This window comes from Cervus canadensis, chromosome 13 (genome assembly GCF_019320065.1).
Source record: "Cervus canadensis isolate Bull #8, Minnesota chromosome 13, ASM1932006v1, whole genome shotgun sequence".
NCBI lineage: Eukaryota > Metazoa > Chordata > Mammalia > Artiodactyla > Cervidae > Cervus > Cervus canadensis.
Window position 1 is genome coordinate 38,049,011 of NC_057398.1, and position 15,734 is coordinate 38,064,744.

At 49.8% G+C, this 15,734-nt stretch overlaps 1 protein-coding gene across 1 annotated transcript in view; it reads left to right on the forward strand.

Annotated features, from left to right (window-relative positions):
• The window catches only part of TNFRSF1B (TNF receptor superfamily member 1B), a 35,533-nt gene extending 24,036 nt beyond the window's left edge, over positions 1–11,497 (forward strand). The window contains exons 9-10 of the mRNA XM_043485390.1: positions 5,567–5,774; positions 8,858–11,497. Coding sequence (XP_043341325.1) covers positions 5,567–5,774; positions 8,858–9,138 — 489 coding nt within the window. The 3' untranslated portion in view covers positions 9,139–11,497. The remainder of the gene's footprint in view (positions 1–5,566; positions 5,775–8,857) is intronic.
• Positions 11,498–15,734: the final 4,237 nt, after the last annotated feature.

Below are 15,734 nucleotides of genomic sequence, written 5' to 3' on the forward strand. Positions count from 1 at the left end.
TTCCATGTTGTACAGTGGTTTTCAAACTGCGTGCTAGGGTACCCCCGTGTTCCACCAAGGGTCCTGCCTGGGGCAGTGGTGGGGGGTCAACTTTGAGGTCGAGATCAAGGCTAGGGGACTGGACCCAGGGCCTCCCCCAGTTTCAACCAAAGCAACTCACTTTTGATCATTTTTATGAAGTAGGATCTGTGCAGGATTTTTGCTAGAAACAGAGCACTGACATTGTATTTCATCAGTTTTCCATCAGGAGGGCATTTGGCTGCAAGTAACCAAAAGCTTAAGGGTGACTTCAAAGGGCTGTATTTTCTGTTGGGGTGTTGCTGATTGCTGGAATGATTCAGTTGCATTCTTCTGTGAGGCCAGCAGTACCCCAGGCTCTGCCATCTTTAGTGTGTTGGCTTTTATTCTCTTGCCTTTGGCCTGTGTCATAAGATGGTGATCACCACTGCATATGTGACCTCCAGTCTGAGGCAGGAAAAAGAGGGGAAACAGCCAGATGCCATTTTACAGGAAATCAGACACTTTCCTAGAAGCCCTGGGTACATTTCTTCTTTTGTCTTATTGGCCAAATGGTATCATGTGACCACCTCTAGCTGCAAGGGAGGCTGGGAAAGGTGGTGTTTTGCTTTTCTAGCCTTTATGGTGGAGGAGAACTAGGGAGAGGGCTTGGAAATGGGTGTGGGGTGAGCCAGGACACGGTGTGTACTGCAGCCCCAGGTAGGCAGGGCAGGTTTTTTTTTGCTTATTTGTTTGTTTTGGATATGCTGGATCTTAGTTGTGGCCTGCAGGGTGTTTGTTGTGGCATGCAGGATCTTTTGTTGCAGCACATGGGATCTAGTTCCCTGACCAGGGATTGACCCTGGGCTCCCTGCATTGGGAGCACAGAGTATTAATTACTGGACTGCCAGGGAAGTCCCTAGGGCAGGTTTTTTACCCAAATTTACGGATGAGGAAACAAGACTCCAGGAGTTCCCTCCATGTCCCCTGTCCTGCTGGGGCAGGGCTTCTCAAACCTGCCTGCCAATTCTTTGTCACAAGGGGCTATCCTGTGTATTACAGCTTTTTCAGTGATGTCGTTGGCCTCTCCCTACGCGATGCCAGTAGCACTGCCTCCCAGGAGTGAGAATCAAAGTGTCTCCAGACATTGCAAAATGTTCCCTGGAGGACAGACACCCTCCATTGGGAACCACTGTGCTAGGGCACAGCTCAGCCCTGAGGTTTATACAGGGTTTTGGACTTGGTAGGAACCAGACTGGTTTCATCTCCTGATTGTCCCAACAAGAAAAGAAATACAGAGAGGGAAAGTGACTTGCCCAGGGTCACACAGCATTACATCTCTGGACTCCTGGTTAGTGCTTTTTGACATGCCCTACAGTGAAAGTGAAAGTTGCTCAGTCGTGTCTGACTCTTTGCGACCCCACAGACTATACAGTCCATTGGAATTCTCCAGGCCAGAATACTGGAGTGGGTAGCCATTCACTCCCTTCTCTAAAGAATCTTCCCAATCCAGGTCTCCCACATTGCAGGTGGATTCCTGCTGAGCCACGAGGGAAGCCAGACAGAAACACTGGTTTGGAGGTACAAACCATTTCTCGTTCCTCCAGGGTGTCAATGCCATGCCCTCCTTTCTCGCGCTTCAGTTCAGTGACACTGGAAGCTGAGACCTGGTGGCCCATAGAATAAGTGTGCCCTCTAAGCTCCACCCCAGCACCCAACTGCCACTTTCTCTTTCCTGGGCTGAGTATCTCCCACTCTTTGGTGCAATAAAGCTGCCCCAGGTGTGGCTCAGAGCCCCCACTCCCCTTTCTGGTTGCGCAATTTTGTGTTTATCGAGTGTGAACGACCCCACTGCTGTTTGTTGAGTGCTATTGCCAGTGGAGCCCAGGGGTGTGCTGGTAACTGGCCCTCTGGGTGGGGGAGGACCCAAACCCTGATTTGTGGAGTTTGCTCATTTCTGTGTTATAAACACTCCCACTATGACTGATTTCAGGAAGCGACTTACTGAATGTAAAGTTGGGAAGAAACACACATAGGTCTGGGCTGGTTCCAGCACCCCACTGGCTGAGCTCCAGGCTAGGCCCTGCGTCCTCACACACAGCCCTGTGAGGTACAGGCTGTCACCACCCCACTTCACAGACGAGGAATCTGAGATTCAGGGAGCTTCAGGTGTCCGCATGAGGTTAGACCACTAGCTGAATGGCAGAGCCCAGGTTTGAAACTCATTCTGAATCTGCAGGGCTTATATTTACCTACCTTCCTGTTTGCCCAGAGAAGACATTCAGAATTGTTCCAGGCATCCCTGTCCCCAGCAGGGACTGCCCTCCGAGGTTGATCTTCAGCCCCTTCAGTCCCCGGGCTTGCACCCCTGCCCTGACCCCTGAGCTCCGCCTGCACCCCACTCTGTACCTCAGCCTCCTGGGCAGTGGTCCTGTTAACAGCTGCCTAGTAACGCTCCTGGCCAGACCAGTGCGGTTGAGGACACGGTGACTCAGCACCGCCCTGCCCCTCCTGGTAACACCAGTACATGGCGAGACAGTAGCTTCCCTCTGTTCAGAAAGACCAGTGTAACCACGTGTATGAGCTCAGTCACCCCCACAGACACGCTCATCCACAGGCTCTCGTTTCATAAAGAGGGTGATGTTTATGACGTGCTGAGCGTGGGCCAGGCACAGCACTGAGTGTTGCTTAGCCTCACAGCCGTGCTGCGACCCAGGCAGTGCGATTATTGCCCCAATTTTACAGCCCAGGAGTCTCGGGCTCAGAGAAGTTAAGTAACTTTCCCAAGGTCACACAGCAAATGAGTGGCCTGAGACACAGACCCAGGAGTGCCTCTTTTCACCACCTCCAGCACACACGCTAGTTGCACCACTCACAGTCATGCACACGTGCTCCCCACACATAGAGACACACATGTGGGCATACTTCAGGCATTTTCCCACCTATACTTACAGGCACGGGAGCTTCAGGGACACACTGTCACACACAGACAGACACAGGCCAGCCAGCAACTCTGCCAGGGTCTCTGCTCCTGCCCATGGCAGGGCCAGGCTGGGACATGACAGGGAGGCTAACTGGGATCCTGTTTGTTGAATGACCCCCCTCAGTAACCGCCATCCATACCTCCCTGGGGTGCCAGCCCAGGACTCAGAATGTATCAGCTCCACTCAGAGTCTGCCTGAACTTAGCAACTCGTGGCTTTGGGGGAGGGAGGCAGGCTGTGACCTTTGGGGGTTTCTGTTCTGCCTGGCCCTTACCACCAGCAGAAAGGCGAGACACAGGCTGAAAAGCCCCCTTCTGTGGGGGATGTGAGGGATGACCTTTGGATGTTTCTTCTCCTGTTCCTGCTCCCCCGCCTGTCCACGCTCAGAGCAGGGTCAAGGGTGGGGTCCAATACCAAGGTCAGACCATCTGAGCGAAGAAAGGCTCAGGATGAACTTGAAATGCCCTCCCTTCCTCCAACATCGAGGGCACTGAGCCAGGGAGGCAGGACTCAGTCGGAAGCACGCAGCTGTGGTACAGTGAGTGGGGCTCCCCCTGCCCCTGCCATGGGCCCGCTGCGGGATACTAAGAAGGGACTCACTCTTTCTGGGCCTCCGTGGCCTCACGGGGACTGCTTTCAAAGGATCCTCCCAGCCTGAGAGTCTGTGAGCTGGCCTTCGGATATGCAGGGTTCCGGGGGTACTGGGGGCCTGGGGCTGTGGAGATTGGCACCTGAGTCCTTCCTGCGTTCTCCACCTCTGACCCCACCTCCCCGACCCTGCCAGGCTGCGTCCTTCTAGCACTCATTCGCCTCAGTTCTCAGTCTACCCTGGACCCTCTCATCCTGGATAGGGGGTGAGAATGTGGCCCCTCGGTCTTTTTCTTTCTAGAATCCAGTGATCGCCCAGAACCCTAAGGCAAGGGCTTGTGCACCTGGTCAGTTGTAGACAGGTAGCCAACCGCCTCGGAGTGAAATTTCTAGCACAGGTGTCTGAAAATGGGGCACCTTGTCTTGAGCTTCCAGGGACAGAACCCCAGACACCCAAGAAAGATGTAGGTTTTAGCCCAGATGCACCATGTCCTAACTGTGTGGCCTTGGACAAGTAGCTCAACCTCTCTGGGCCTCAGTCTCTATGTCTGCAAAGCGAGGATAACATTTGGCTGTATAGATAGTGTCTGGAAGGGCTTCAGCACAGTGCTTGGCATTGGATGGATTCAAGTGTCAGCTAATATTTTATTATGGTTGTTGTTGTGACTTGTGTTTTAAGAGAAAAAGATTGAGAATCACAGAACAGCTTGGGGAATGGACTCTGGAAAGTGTTACTGAGACAGCAAGACTGAGAGCCCTAAATGAGAGCACTGTCTACACTGGATTGAGGGCCAGCAGACTTTTTCTGTAAAGGTCCAGACAGTCAATATTGTAGGCTTTTTGGATCCTCTGGCCTCTGTTATCGCTTCTCAGTTCTGACACTGCAGTGGGAAAGTAGCCACAGACACACCATTAACAAATGGGGGTGGCTGTGTGCCAAGAAAACTATATTTATGGACACCAGTGTTTGAACTTCACGTAACTTCGTATCATGAAACATTGTTCCTTAAATATTTTTTTGTTCATTTAAAAATGTAAAAACCATTCTTAGCTCACAGCCTGTACAGAAGCAGCAGCAGACCAAACTTGGCCCCTGGCAGTAGTTTGCTAAGCCCTTATTTAATTTTTTTTTTAGCCCTTATTTTTTAAAAAAAATTTATTTATTTCGACTATGCTGGTCTTCGTTGCTGTGCACGGGCTTTATCTAGTTGCGGAGAGTGGGGGCTGCTCTCTCGCTGTTGTGTTCCGGCTTCTTGTTTTGGTGACTTCTCTTATTGTGGAGCATGGGCTCTAGGCCCTTGGGCTTCAGTAGTTGTGGCTTGTTGCTCTGTGGCATGTGGAATATTCCTGGACCAGGGATTGAACCTGTGTTCCCTGCATTGGCAGGTGGATTCTCAACCACTGGACCACCAGGGAAGCCCAGAGCCCTGATTTAACAAACCCTTGATGGGTGCTTAATATGGAACAGGCGCTGTTGTTAGTGCTTTACAAAACTTCAGTCATTTAATTTTCTCAATAACCCTGGGAGGTAGCTTTATTAGTCTTTCCTTTCTAGAGGAAAAAACGGAGGAACAGAGAGGTTAAGTAACTTGTCCAAGGTTGCAAAGCTAGTCAGTGATGGAGTCATGGTTTGCACACTTATGGTCTGGTTCCAGGGTCCATGCCCTTGGCTGCTAGGCTGAGCCACATCACCCTGTGACCTTAGGAGAGTCACTCTCCTTATCTGGGCCTCTGCTTCTTTATGCAAAATGAGGGTGAAAACCCTGCCTCACCTCTCAGACTGTTCAGTAAACAGGGCCATGTGGCGCCTGCCCGCCTAGGGCTCACACTCCAGAGGTTAATCACAGAAGCCCCAGAGAATCACACGTCCTGAAAGTGCTGTGCGTGGAGAGAAGGTGCAGAAGTGCCGTGTAAACTGTGAAGTGCTGAGGGTGGTGAGCGGGACGAGGGGGCGAGGAGCCAGCTGATGGACTCCCTGCTCCCCTCCTCCCCATGCAGCCTCACCTGCCCGCCAACAAGGCCCAAGGTGCCCCAGGCCCTGAGCAACAGCACCTGCTGACCACGGCGCCAAGCTCCAGCAGCAGCTCCCTGGAGAGCTCGACCAGCACCACGGACAAGAAGGCGCCCATCAGGTCCCAGCTGCAGGCGCCAGGCGTGGAGAAGGCCAGCATGACCGGGGAGGCTCGGACCAGCTGCGGCAGCTCAGGTAAGAGGTGGGAGCTTCCCCCCTGCCCCACCCCTGGCTTCATCCCCTGTGGCACCCCCCAAGTTTCTTCCTGGTTTCTCTCTGAGCCAGCTAGTCCTGGGCCGCCCCTCCAGGACACTGGATGCCCTGCACCACCAGCCTGGGCTCCCCTCCAGCCTCCCTTCCACCTCTCAGGTGCAACTGAACCACAGGCTTCTTTCTGTATTTGGAGCCCACCAAGTCCCTCCTACCCTTGCCCTGCGTGTTCTCCCACCAGGAGCGCCCTCCCTTCTAAACCATTTCAAATTGTCCTTTGAGTCCCTGGTATCCAGGCAGAGAGTCTTCTTATAGAATACATATAATATGTAAAATGGCATATAACAATGTTATATTTCAATGCTATGTTCTGTAAATATTGCATATCATATATTAAGAAAATATTGATCTATATTAATGTCATATAAAATACATTATATATAGCACATAATATAATATTATGGCTTCCCGGGTGGCTCAGTGGTAAAGAACCCTCCTGCAAAGCAGGAGACACAGGTTCAATCCCTTGGTTGGGAAGATCCTCCTGGAGAAGGAAATGGCAACTCACTCCAAGAATTCTTGCCTGGGAAATCCCATGGACAGAGGAGCCTGGTGGGCTACAGTCCATGGGGTTGCAAAGAGTTGGACGTGACTTAGTGACTAAACAATAACAACAACAATATGATATTATATATAGATAATATATTTATATGAGTGTTATATCACTATATTAATATTCTAGATTAATGCTATATATAATATATGTAGCATATAGCATAATATATATTAACTTTATAATGTCTCAATTATATAATATTTTTTGTATATTATGTGTTATATTATATCTTATATAGGATTTTACTATATATGGTATATATAATATATTTATTAATACATGATATTAAAGTTGGATTTTAACATATCATTATATTATGCATGCTAAGCCACTTCAGTTGTGTCTGACTCTTTCCCACCCCATGAACTATAGCCTGCCAGGCTCCTCTGTCCATGGGATTTCCCAGGCAAGATTACTGGAGTGGGTTACCATTTCCTTCTCCAAGGGATCTTCCTGATCCAGGGATCAAACCTGAGTCTCCTGCTTGGCAGGCGGATTCTTTACCACTGAGCCACCTGGGAAGCCCCTATTATATATTATAGTTATATTATTTCTATATAGTACATTGTGTACACCCAATAAACAGAAGAGCCAGAAGTCACCCCTGGGCTCTTGGGGGACAGGGTTGGGCTGAATGAGTAGATGATACCCCTGGTCTCCACCCGCTGTGCCTGTTGTCTGGTCCGTTTGGGACTGAGGCATCAGGACTGTGGAGCCTGTGTGGGGTCTGGAGAAGCCTGTGCCCTGCTTACAGTCTGCATTTTGTCCTAGACCTGGTCTGTGACTACTGTCATCCTTGGTGGGCACTGGCAGTGCCCACATTGGACGAGGGCCCTGGGTGGAGTCCTGCAGAAAGCCTGGGGCTTCCTTGGGCATGTTTTGCACTGAGAGGCCAAGCCCACTGGCCTGTGTCTCCCCTCTCACCTGGCAGTGCTGGCTGGCAGGTCAAAGAATGACCGTGAACTTGGGTCATTCCTAGATGTCTTCCCAGCAGCTCTGGTGCTGTGAGATTCTGAACAGGCTCCTTAACCCACCGAGCCTCAGTTTCCTGGTCTAGAGGTGAGCATGGCATCTCCTGGGCAGGGCTGCGACAGCCTTCCCTCTCTGCCACCTGACTCGGGGACTGGCTAGAAATTTCTAGTTTCCCATCATAGCCCACCCTCATCAGTGTGAGACCTTGTCAGTGCCCCCACCGCAGCCTGAGAACTCCCCAGTGAAGGACCAGGCCAGTGCCTGCAACATAGCCAGTAGCCCTAAATGTTTGTCAAGTGAATAAATGAGATCCAAACATAAACTCTTGGTCTTTGCCCCCCTCTTAGATTCATCTTCCTGCGTTCTTAGTGACACCTCTTCCACACCCAATGTGGTGTGGCTTCCTCTTTGGAGACCCGTGTCTCTGTCTGCCTACCCCATCTACCCGCTGTCTCTTCCCCGTTCCCCTCCTGAATCGCTGGCCTCTGCACCCCACTTCTTTCCCTCTCACCCAACACCTCTCCCCACTGTGGGAACGGGTAAACCTCAGGTCTCTGTCCCCTCCTGCTCCCCCATCTGCCCCCGCAGTGTCTCATTCATGGTATGCAAAGGCCATGGTGACGCTGGGTGACATTTGGGTGCCATGAAGGCACAGGGTGGAAATTTCCTTCCACCTCATGATTTCAGCTCCCCATCCCCACCCTTGCTTCTTTTTTTTTTTTTTTTAAACATTTTATTTTTATTTATTTGGCTGCATAGAATCTTAGTTGTGGCATGTGGGATCTACTTCCCTGACCAGGGATCGAACCCAGCCTCCCTATATCAGGAGTGCAGAGTCTTAGCCACTGGACCACCAGGGAACTCCCCCCCCACCCTTGCTTCTTTGGGGCTGTGGTTTTTTTTGTTTTGCTTCGTTAATGCTTTTTATTTGATATTTTTATTTTTTTAAGACTTTTATTTTGCAGTGAATTAAAAAAAAATTTTTTTTAATTTAAACTTTTTATTTTCTATTGGGGGTATATCAATATGGATACTTTTTCATTTCTGTTGGGGTATCACAGTGTTGTGATAGTTTCAGGTGAATAGTGAAGGGACTCAGCCATATATATACGTGTATCCATTCTCCCCCAACATCCCCTCCCATCCAGGCTGCCACGAGTTCAGAATCTCTGATTCTTTGTGGGGATTGTGTTTTGATCTTCAAACACCTTCGATTGCCTTATGTGGTTGGTGCCTTCCGTCTGTGGGGTAAATCGGGCAGGATATTCTTATTTGACAAATGAAGAAACTGAGGCACACGAAGGTTCAAGCGGCTTGTCCAAGAGTACACAGCAAAGCTGGGCTGGCAAAGGGGCCTGTGCTCCTGGCCCGGTGCTCTTTCCGCATGCCTGAATCTGCCTCTTGGGCAGGAGACAGGCTCTGAAGACACTCCTCTCTCCAAGAATCCCCCACTGACCACCTTCTCCTGTCTTGTGTGTAGCAGAGGCATCCTCTGGTGGCCATGGGACCCAGGTCAACGTCACCTGCATCGTCAATGTTTGCAGCAGCCCTGATCACAGCTCGCAGTGCCCCTCCCAGGCCGGCTCCACAAGGGACACAGACGCCAGCACCCCCAACTCCCCGAAAGAGGAGCAGGTCCCCTTCTCCAAGGAGGAAAGCCCCTTTCAGTCCCAGCTGGGGGCTCCAGAGACTCTGCTGCAGGGCCTGGAGGAGAAGCCCCTGCCGCTCGGCGTGCCTGATGCAGGAATGAAGCCCAGTTAACCCGGCTGGTCGTGGGCTGTGTCACCGCTGAGGGGGGGCCAACCTCTGGTGCTTCTCCGCCCCTCCCCTCCCCCAGGACTCTGGCTCTTTCTGGGCCAAATTCCTTTGTGCACAGCCTCAGCCTTCCTCTCACCTGCAGGCAGAAGAATGAGGCGGGGAGAGTCATGATGTGTCCTGTCTTGGTGTGTGTCTAACTTGGAAGGCTGGCGGACACAAATGTGCTGGGCAGCCTGGGACAAGCCCTTGCCTCTCTGAGAGCTGCCCCCCAGCCGGTCCTGCAGTCTTGGCTTCTGGAGCCCTTGTGGTTTTGGGGTTTTATTATTATTATTTTTTAATCCCTGGACTCTACTCAGCTCTGGATTCTTGTCAGGGAGGAAGGATGCTGTGTGTATCAGTGGAGAGAGATAGTGGAGAAAGGCAGGACTTTAGCCTGAATGGGAGACTGCAGGATGGTCCCAGTGAGGGTGGGCAGGTGTCATTAAGTCAGATGGTTCTATGCGGGGAGAGGGTGGCAACACCTATAAGGGTCCCCCAGGTTAGCTCAGGACCCTGGGCAGCACCACCTCCAAATCCACTCCTGCTATCTCAATCTCATACCATGGGCTAAAAACTGGATGCCCAGAGGGCCCGGGCAGGCAGCCTTCTCAATGAGTGCTGTGACCTGGTTAAGATGCCAAATCTCTAACTGGAAATCTTCTAGTTTAAACTTGTGGCAATTAAAAAAAAGAAAAAAAGCACCATGGTGCAGACAAACAAGCCACAGTGTAACAAAGCCAGACTCAAGAGTTTGCATCCTCTGCCTTTGACCTTCACTCCCATTTACCCACAGCGCCAGCTTCCCCTCCCCTACTGTTTGGTGTGGGACTCCAAGGCCACACCTTTTCCTATCAGGGAATTTCAGGAACTGGAGATGACTGAGGCCCTGCAGCCGTCTCCTCCTACCTCAGCCTGGACCTTCCTCTTTTGCCTCCCGAAGGGGTGTGCCTGTTTCTCTCGACGCCCCCTCCCCCTGCGCCTAAAGTCCCAGGTCCCAGTGGAGCCTCAGAGCCACTGTGCCCACCAAGATCCTGGGTGGACATGAGATGCTGAGAGCTGGTCTTGTGTCTGTGTGTCTGTGTTGTATATTGTGGTTCCGTGTGGCCTGTGTTGTCAGGTCAAATGACCTTCCGGGAACTGAAGTGCTGAAGCCAACACTTGGGCTGACGGATTCTTCCCTATTAAGGAGTCCCCCTACTCCCCAAAATATATGCCCAGGCCCTGCAGACGATGGATAAGTGAGGTCTTAGCCAGATTCTGGAAGGCAGGGGGATGGGGGCCTCCTTGAGAGGACAGCTGGATCCCATATTACTTGGATCCCTTGTTGAAAAATTCCATTGAGCTTGAACTTGGCAGCTGAACTTTTAGAGGGTAGAAGAAGCCCAGCCATTACCCTGGAGTGAAGAAAGGCTTCCCACGCTGGGATCAAGATGTCCCCGTGCCTGGACTGGCGAGTCTCCAACCGCGTTGGACCCTTTACGGCCGTGGAGCACTTCTGCCCCCTGGTGGACTATTCTGGGAGGACCTTAGACTTCCTTGCTGTCACCCCCACAGAGCGGGGATGAATTAGGAGACTCTGGGTGTGGCTTCATTTTGTTACCAGAGAGGCCGCTAGACCCTTGGTCAAAACCCATTGACCCCCCTCCCTTGAACAGGAACTCACATAAACCTTTAAGTCACAGGATTGGAACACGAAGAAAGAAACTATAGGCAGAGAAAAATAAAAACTGGATAGAACCAGCTGAAACCAAGATGGAGATGCATCTGACCTCCAGCAGACCCCGAGTCTCAGTTGACACTGATTTTACTACATTAGCTACTCAATGACATACCTACTGGTCGCCGTGACCAGGAATCACTGACCAAAAAAGGACAGAAAAGAGGTGGCACCCCATTTCTAGGAAAATCCTGCCTCTTTCCCAGAAAACGAGAGCACTTGCCTCCCCATCATCCCTCGCACTCTTCCCCCCATTGTTCTTAATAGCAAATCTGGCTCCCCATTAAGGCGAGAAGTTTGTTTATGAACGGTTAGTAAGTTCCCACTTCTCCATTCTCTGACCAATGAGTAAAGCTTATGCTGCTCTACTCTCAGTTTCCATTCTGGGTTTGGTTGTGTGAACTCAAACAGAAAAGGAACCTTCTCTGCCAAGGTAGGGGCCTTGGCCAGGCCAGGGCCCACGTTCTGGGGGGAGTCCGTTTGACCTAACTGATAACAGTTTTCCCAGCTTGTGGGCTTGTGTTGATCCCAAGGACAAGGAGAGTTTGCACTGTATGTATCCTGACAGCATTCCTGCTTATGAATAAACCTTTTATTTGTTTTTTACTTTGACTGCTGGCTCTGTCTTCAGGTCTGAGCTGGGGTATGTCCTTGGTTCTGCCGCCTGTCACCAAGGTAAGGGGGAGAATGGGTCTTGGCCACTGGATTCTGACAAGTCCATTCTGTGCTGGACCCCAGAAGCACCCCCATTACAGCTGCCCTTGCCGAGAGCCTGGCCGCTTCCTCAGGCATGGAATGGACAGCGCTTTTTGTCCAGAACCACCCAGCTGGCCTCCAAATAGGTCCTCAGCACACATCCCATCCATCGCCTTGGTCTCCTCAGCCCGCCCTTGGGGTTGGGATGGTCTCTGCAGGTATGCTCAGCATGTGCAGCCCCCTACTCACTCAGGGGAACAAGGCTCTGGTCTCCAGGAGGCCCCAATCACTGGGTACTCCAATTGTAAGCAGATAAGTAAGGGCTCCTTGGAGAAAGAGAACCAGGCATGGCTTTCTTAACAGAAGAGAAACCATTTTGTAAGCTTAAGTCTAGCCACAATGATTGTACTTGAACCGGCCTCAGTAACTACTGATCTTAAGGGAACAGAAGAATGGAGAAACAAAGGACTATTATAGGGGAAGAGAAGTGATAATAGCAAAGATGATGTACCAGTTCTAAAGCCCCCCATTTCTATTTCACTGGTAAAGATTAGCCTGAAATGCTCAACCACCAGATCAACCAGAACCTGAGGGATGATGATATTGACCTTTTCTGACCATTGTGACTTCAGTCAACTTAGACTCAACTTAAAAACTTAGACTCTGCCTACAGCCCAGGCCCCTTCATGAGTATACATGTGACTTTAGCTTAAAACTTGCCCAAGTTTTCTATTCAGGGGGACATTACTTGGGGAAAGATCTCTGGTGTTCTCCTTACTTACTGCAAATAATCATAAATCCTTCCTGGGACTTCTCTGGCAGTCCAGTGATTAAGATTTCTAACTCCCAATGCAGGAGGCGCAGATTCGATCCCCAGCTGGGGAACTCAGATACTGTATGCCACTCAGCACAGCCAAAAATGAATAAATAAATAAAAATTAAAATGTAAATACATAAAAATAAAAGGGGGAAATGAAGTAATAATAAATACTTCCTTCTCCTGATCTTTGACTTGGTTGTGTCTTTTGGTTCAACACTCAACAAGAGGCAAACTCAGTTTTTGGGTAACAAGCTGAGCACAGGGGCTGGAAATAGAGGAGGGCCCTGGCCACAGCCAGGGGCTCAAGGGGAGGGCTCCTAAGACATGAGCAGGAGTTTTCCAGAATAAAGGATTTGGAGGTGGTTTCCTTATGTCAGGGCCTGAAGGGGAGAGAGACTCTGGCCCATGAATTCATTCAGCTTCCTTCCCTGCTCTCTGACACTCCCTCACCAGACCCGTTTTTATTGTTGGTGATTTCTTGGACTTACTACTGATGCCAGAAACTCAGCCTCTGTGCACCAGTGCCAAATCAAATCTCAGAGTTCTGGGTGAAGTAGAAAACAATAGCTTTATTGCTTAGCCAGGCAAAGGGGGACACAGCCAGCTCGTGCCCTCTAAACTGTGTGTCCCCATGGTGTGGGAGGGATTTGGTGAGGAGTTTATAGCAAAGGTTCAAGTGTGGGGTTGCTGATAAGGTCCAGGGTATGTGAAGGGCCTACATTCCTTTAATCTGGCCTTTGGTGGTCTCCTGATAAACTACTCTGATTCTCGAGGTTATCAGACTGTGACCTCTGGAATGAAGAATGCTTCATCAAGTGAAAAGTGAAAGTATTAGTTGCTCAGTTGTGTCTGACTCTTTGTGACTCCATAGACTGGAGCCTGCCAGGCTCCTCTGTCCATGGAGTTCTTCAGGCAAAAATACTGGAGTGGGTAGCCATTTCCTTCTCGAGGAAATATTCCCAATCCAGGGATAGAACCTGACTCTCCGGCACTAAAGGCAGATTCTTTATCATTTGAGCCACCAGGGAAGCCCTCATCAAGTAGTTAACATCTTCCATTTTTGGGAGCTTTAGTTCTGTATAAGGGCTCAAAATATTGTTATGTGTGTCCCTTGAGGTAGAATCAGGATTCTGCTCCAAGGCTGCACTAGTGTTTCTTGATTACTCCTCCCTTGTCTCTGCATCCTCTCCCTTCCTTGATCAAAAACTGAACCTGCACTTTGGAACTGCGGGAAGGTCATGGAGGCTGAAGCATGTTCCCTATAAATAAGAAATAGGGGACATAGAAAGGTTTCTGTACCCAGGAGCTGCACAGGTTTCTGCTCGGTTGGGATCTGTGGCCAGGTCCCACACTGTCTCAGAAACTCATACCCCAGAACAGGGCTAGGCAAACTTTTCTTATAAAGCACCACATGATAAATATTTTAGGCTTGGGGAGGGGGTGGGCTTATGGTTTCTATCACAACTGCTCAATTCTGCTGTTAAAGCATGGAAACAGTCACAGATATTACATCAAAGAATGGGTGTGTGGAGTGTCTTCTGTTACTGAGTCCAAGCTCACTCTGCTCACTGCATATGTGCATGCTCAGTTGCTCAGGTGTGTCTGACTCTTTGCAACCCCATGGACTGTAGCCCACCAGGCTCCTGTCCGTGGGATTCTCCAGACAAAAATACTGGAGTGGGTTGCCATGCCCTCCTCCAAGGGATCTTCCTGATCCAGGGATTGAACCCGTGTCTCTTGTGTCTCCTCCATTGGCAGGCGGGTTCTTTACCACCAGCGCCACCTGGAAAGCTCCTGCTAACCAGGCAAAGATCAGTTAACTGAGAAGAGAGGTGTTGAGGCAAGGAGTAAGACTCCATTTGGAAAGCTTGCTGATTAAGATGGCAGTCTATTGTCTCAAAATAACCATCTTCTCAGGGTCTGGATGCCAGATTCTTTTATAGAATAGAGATGGGGTGGGGAGGTGAGGAAATAAAGTAAAAAGGCCATTAATCTTGCACTCTTGCAAAATATCTCCTGGAATGGCCAGCCCTAGGGAAAGAATGTGTTAATCTCTTCCTTCCTGTAGCCATCAACAAGTGGACAGGGTCCTGAACAAAGGCGGTTATTTTCATATTCAGGCAGAGGGTCAAGTTTCCCTGAAGTAGGCCATTGTGTATAAACATTATCCTTAGAGTGAACAAAAGCAACCAGAAGCAAAGGTTAGAGTGAAAGAAACAGATCCAACACGGAATCAGTTCTTCCCTATAACATTTCCACACCACCAAGCAGCTCCCCAGTTCTTAGTGGATCAATGAGGTATTCTACAAACTGAGCTCAGCTCTGACACTCTCTGCCTGGAGGTAGTTCAGACCCCACAAGGTTAAGGGCTCAGTCCCCTTAGACGCCCCTACTTCAAATGCCAATCTCAAGTCCAGATAGTCACCTGTGTTTCTGTCTATTGGCTCTAAGTTAGAGGTTTCCGCAACTTCCTCTTTGGGTTAAATCATTTGTTAGCATAGCTCACAAAGCTCGGGGACCACTTTTCTTGTGTTTCCCAGCTTATTATAAAGGATACAGATGCACAACCAGATGAAGAGGTACATTGGGTAAGGTCCAAAGGGTCCTGACCCAGGAGATTTTGTCACTTTGGAACAGGGGATCCATCGCCCTCCTGCCTGGGTACCAAATTGGAAGCTTATCAAGTCTCATTTTTCAAGAGGTTTTATAGAGCTTGATCTACAGACCTCTCTTCATTTCCAGAGGTCAGTGGGTGGGGCTGAAAATTCCTCTGGTCACTTGGTCTTTCTGGTGAAAGCCCCAACCTGAGGCTGTCTAGGGACCCCACTCTGAGTCACCTCATTAGCATAAACTCAGGTGGGCTCCAAAGGAGATCCTTGGGACTGCTGGCTTAAAAAATATTCACAACCTAGAAATTGAGAGTTATGTTTTATTCGGCAGAAATTTTTAGGACCTAAACCCCAGAGGCAGCATCTCAAGTAACACTGAACAAATTTCTCTGAGGAAATGAGGGGAGGAGCCAGGTTATACAGAAGTTTTGCAATAAGGAGCGTGTAGTCTGAACATCAAACAATTAATGTTAATTAAAGAAAACCAGATATCCCAAGTTAAGGAATTTAGCAATTTTCTAGGTAAGGAAAGATAAGAGTCTGGGCTTGCTGAAATCATTCCTTTCATATGCATCTCAGCTATCTGGGGTCAATATTCTGCATTTTTCACATCCTGAGTTCCTCAGGGCTCACTGAAGGGAGTGGCTGCAGCCTGGTGGCTGCCAGATCCCGCAGGTATTCTCCTCCTTCCTGGGGGCCCTTAGGGCTCAGGAATTCA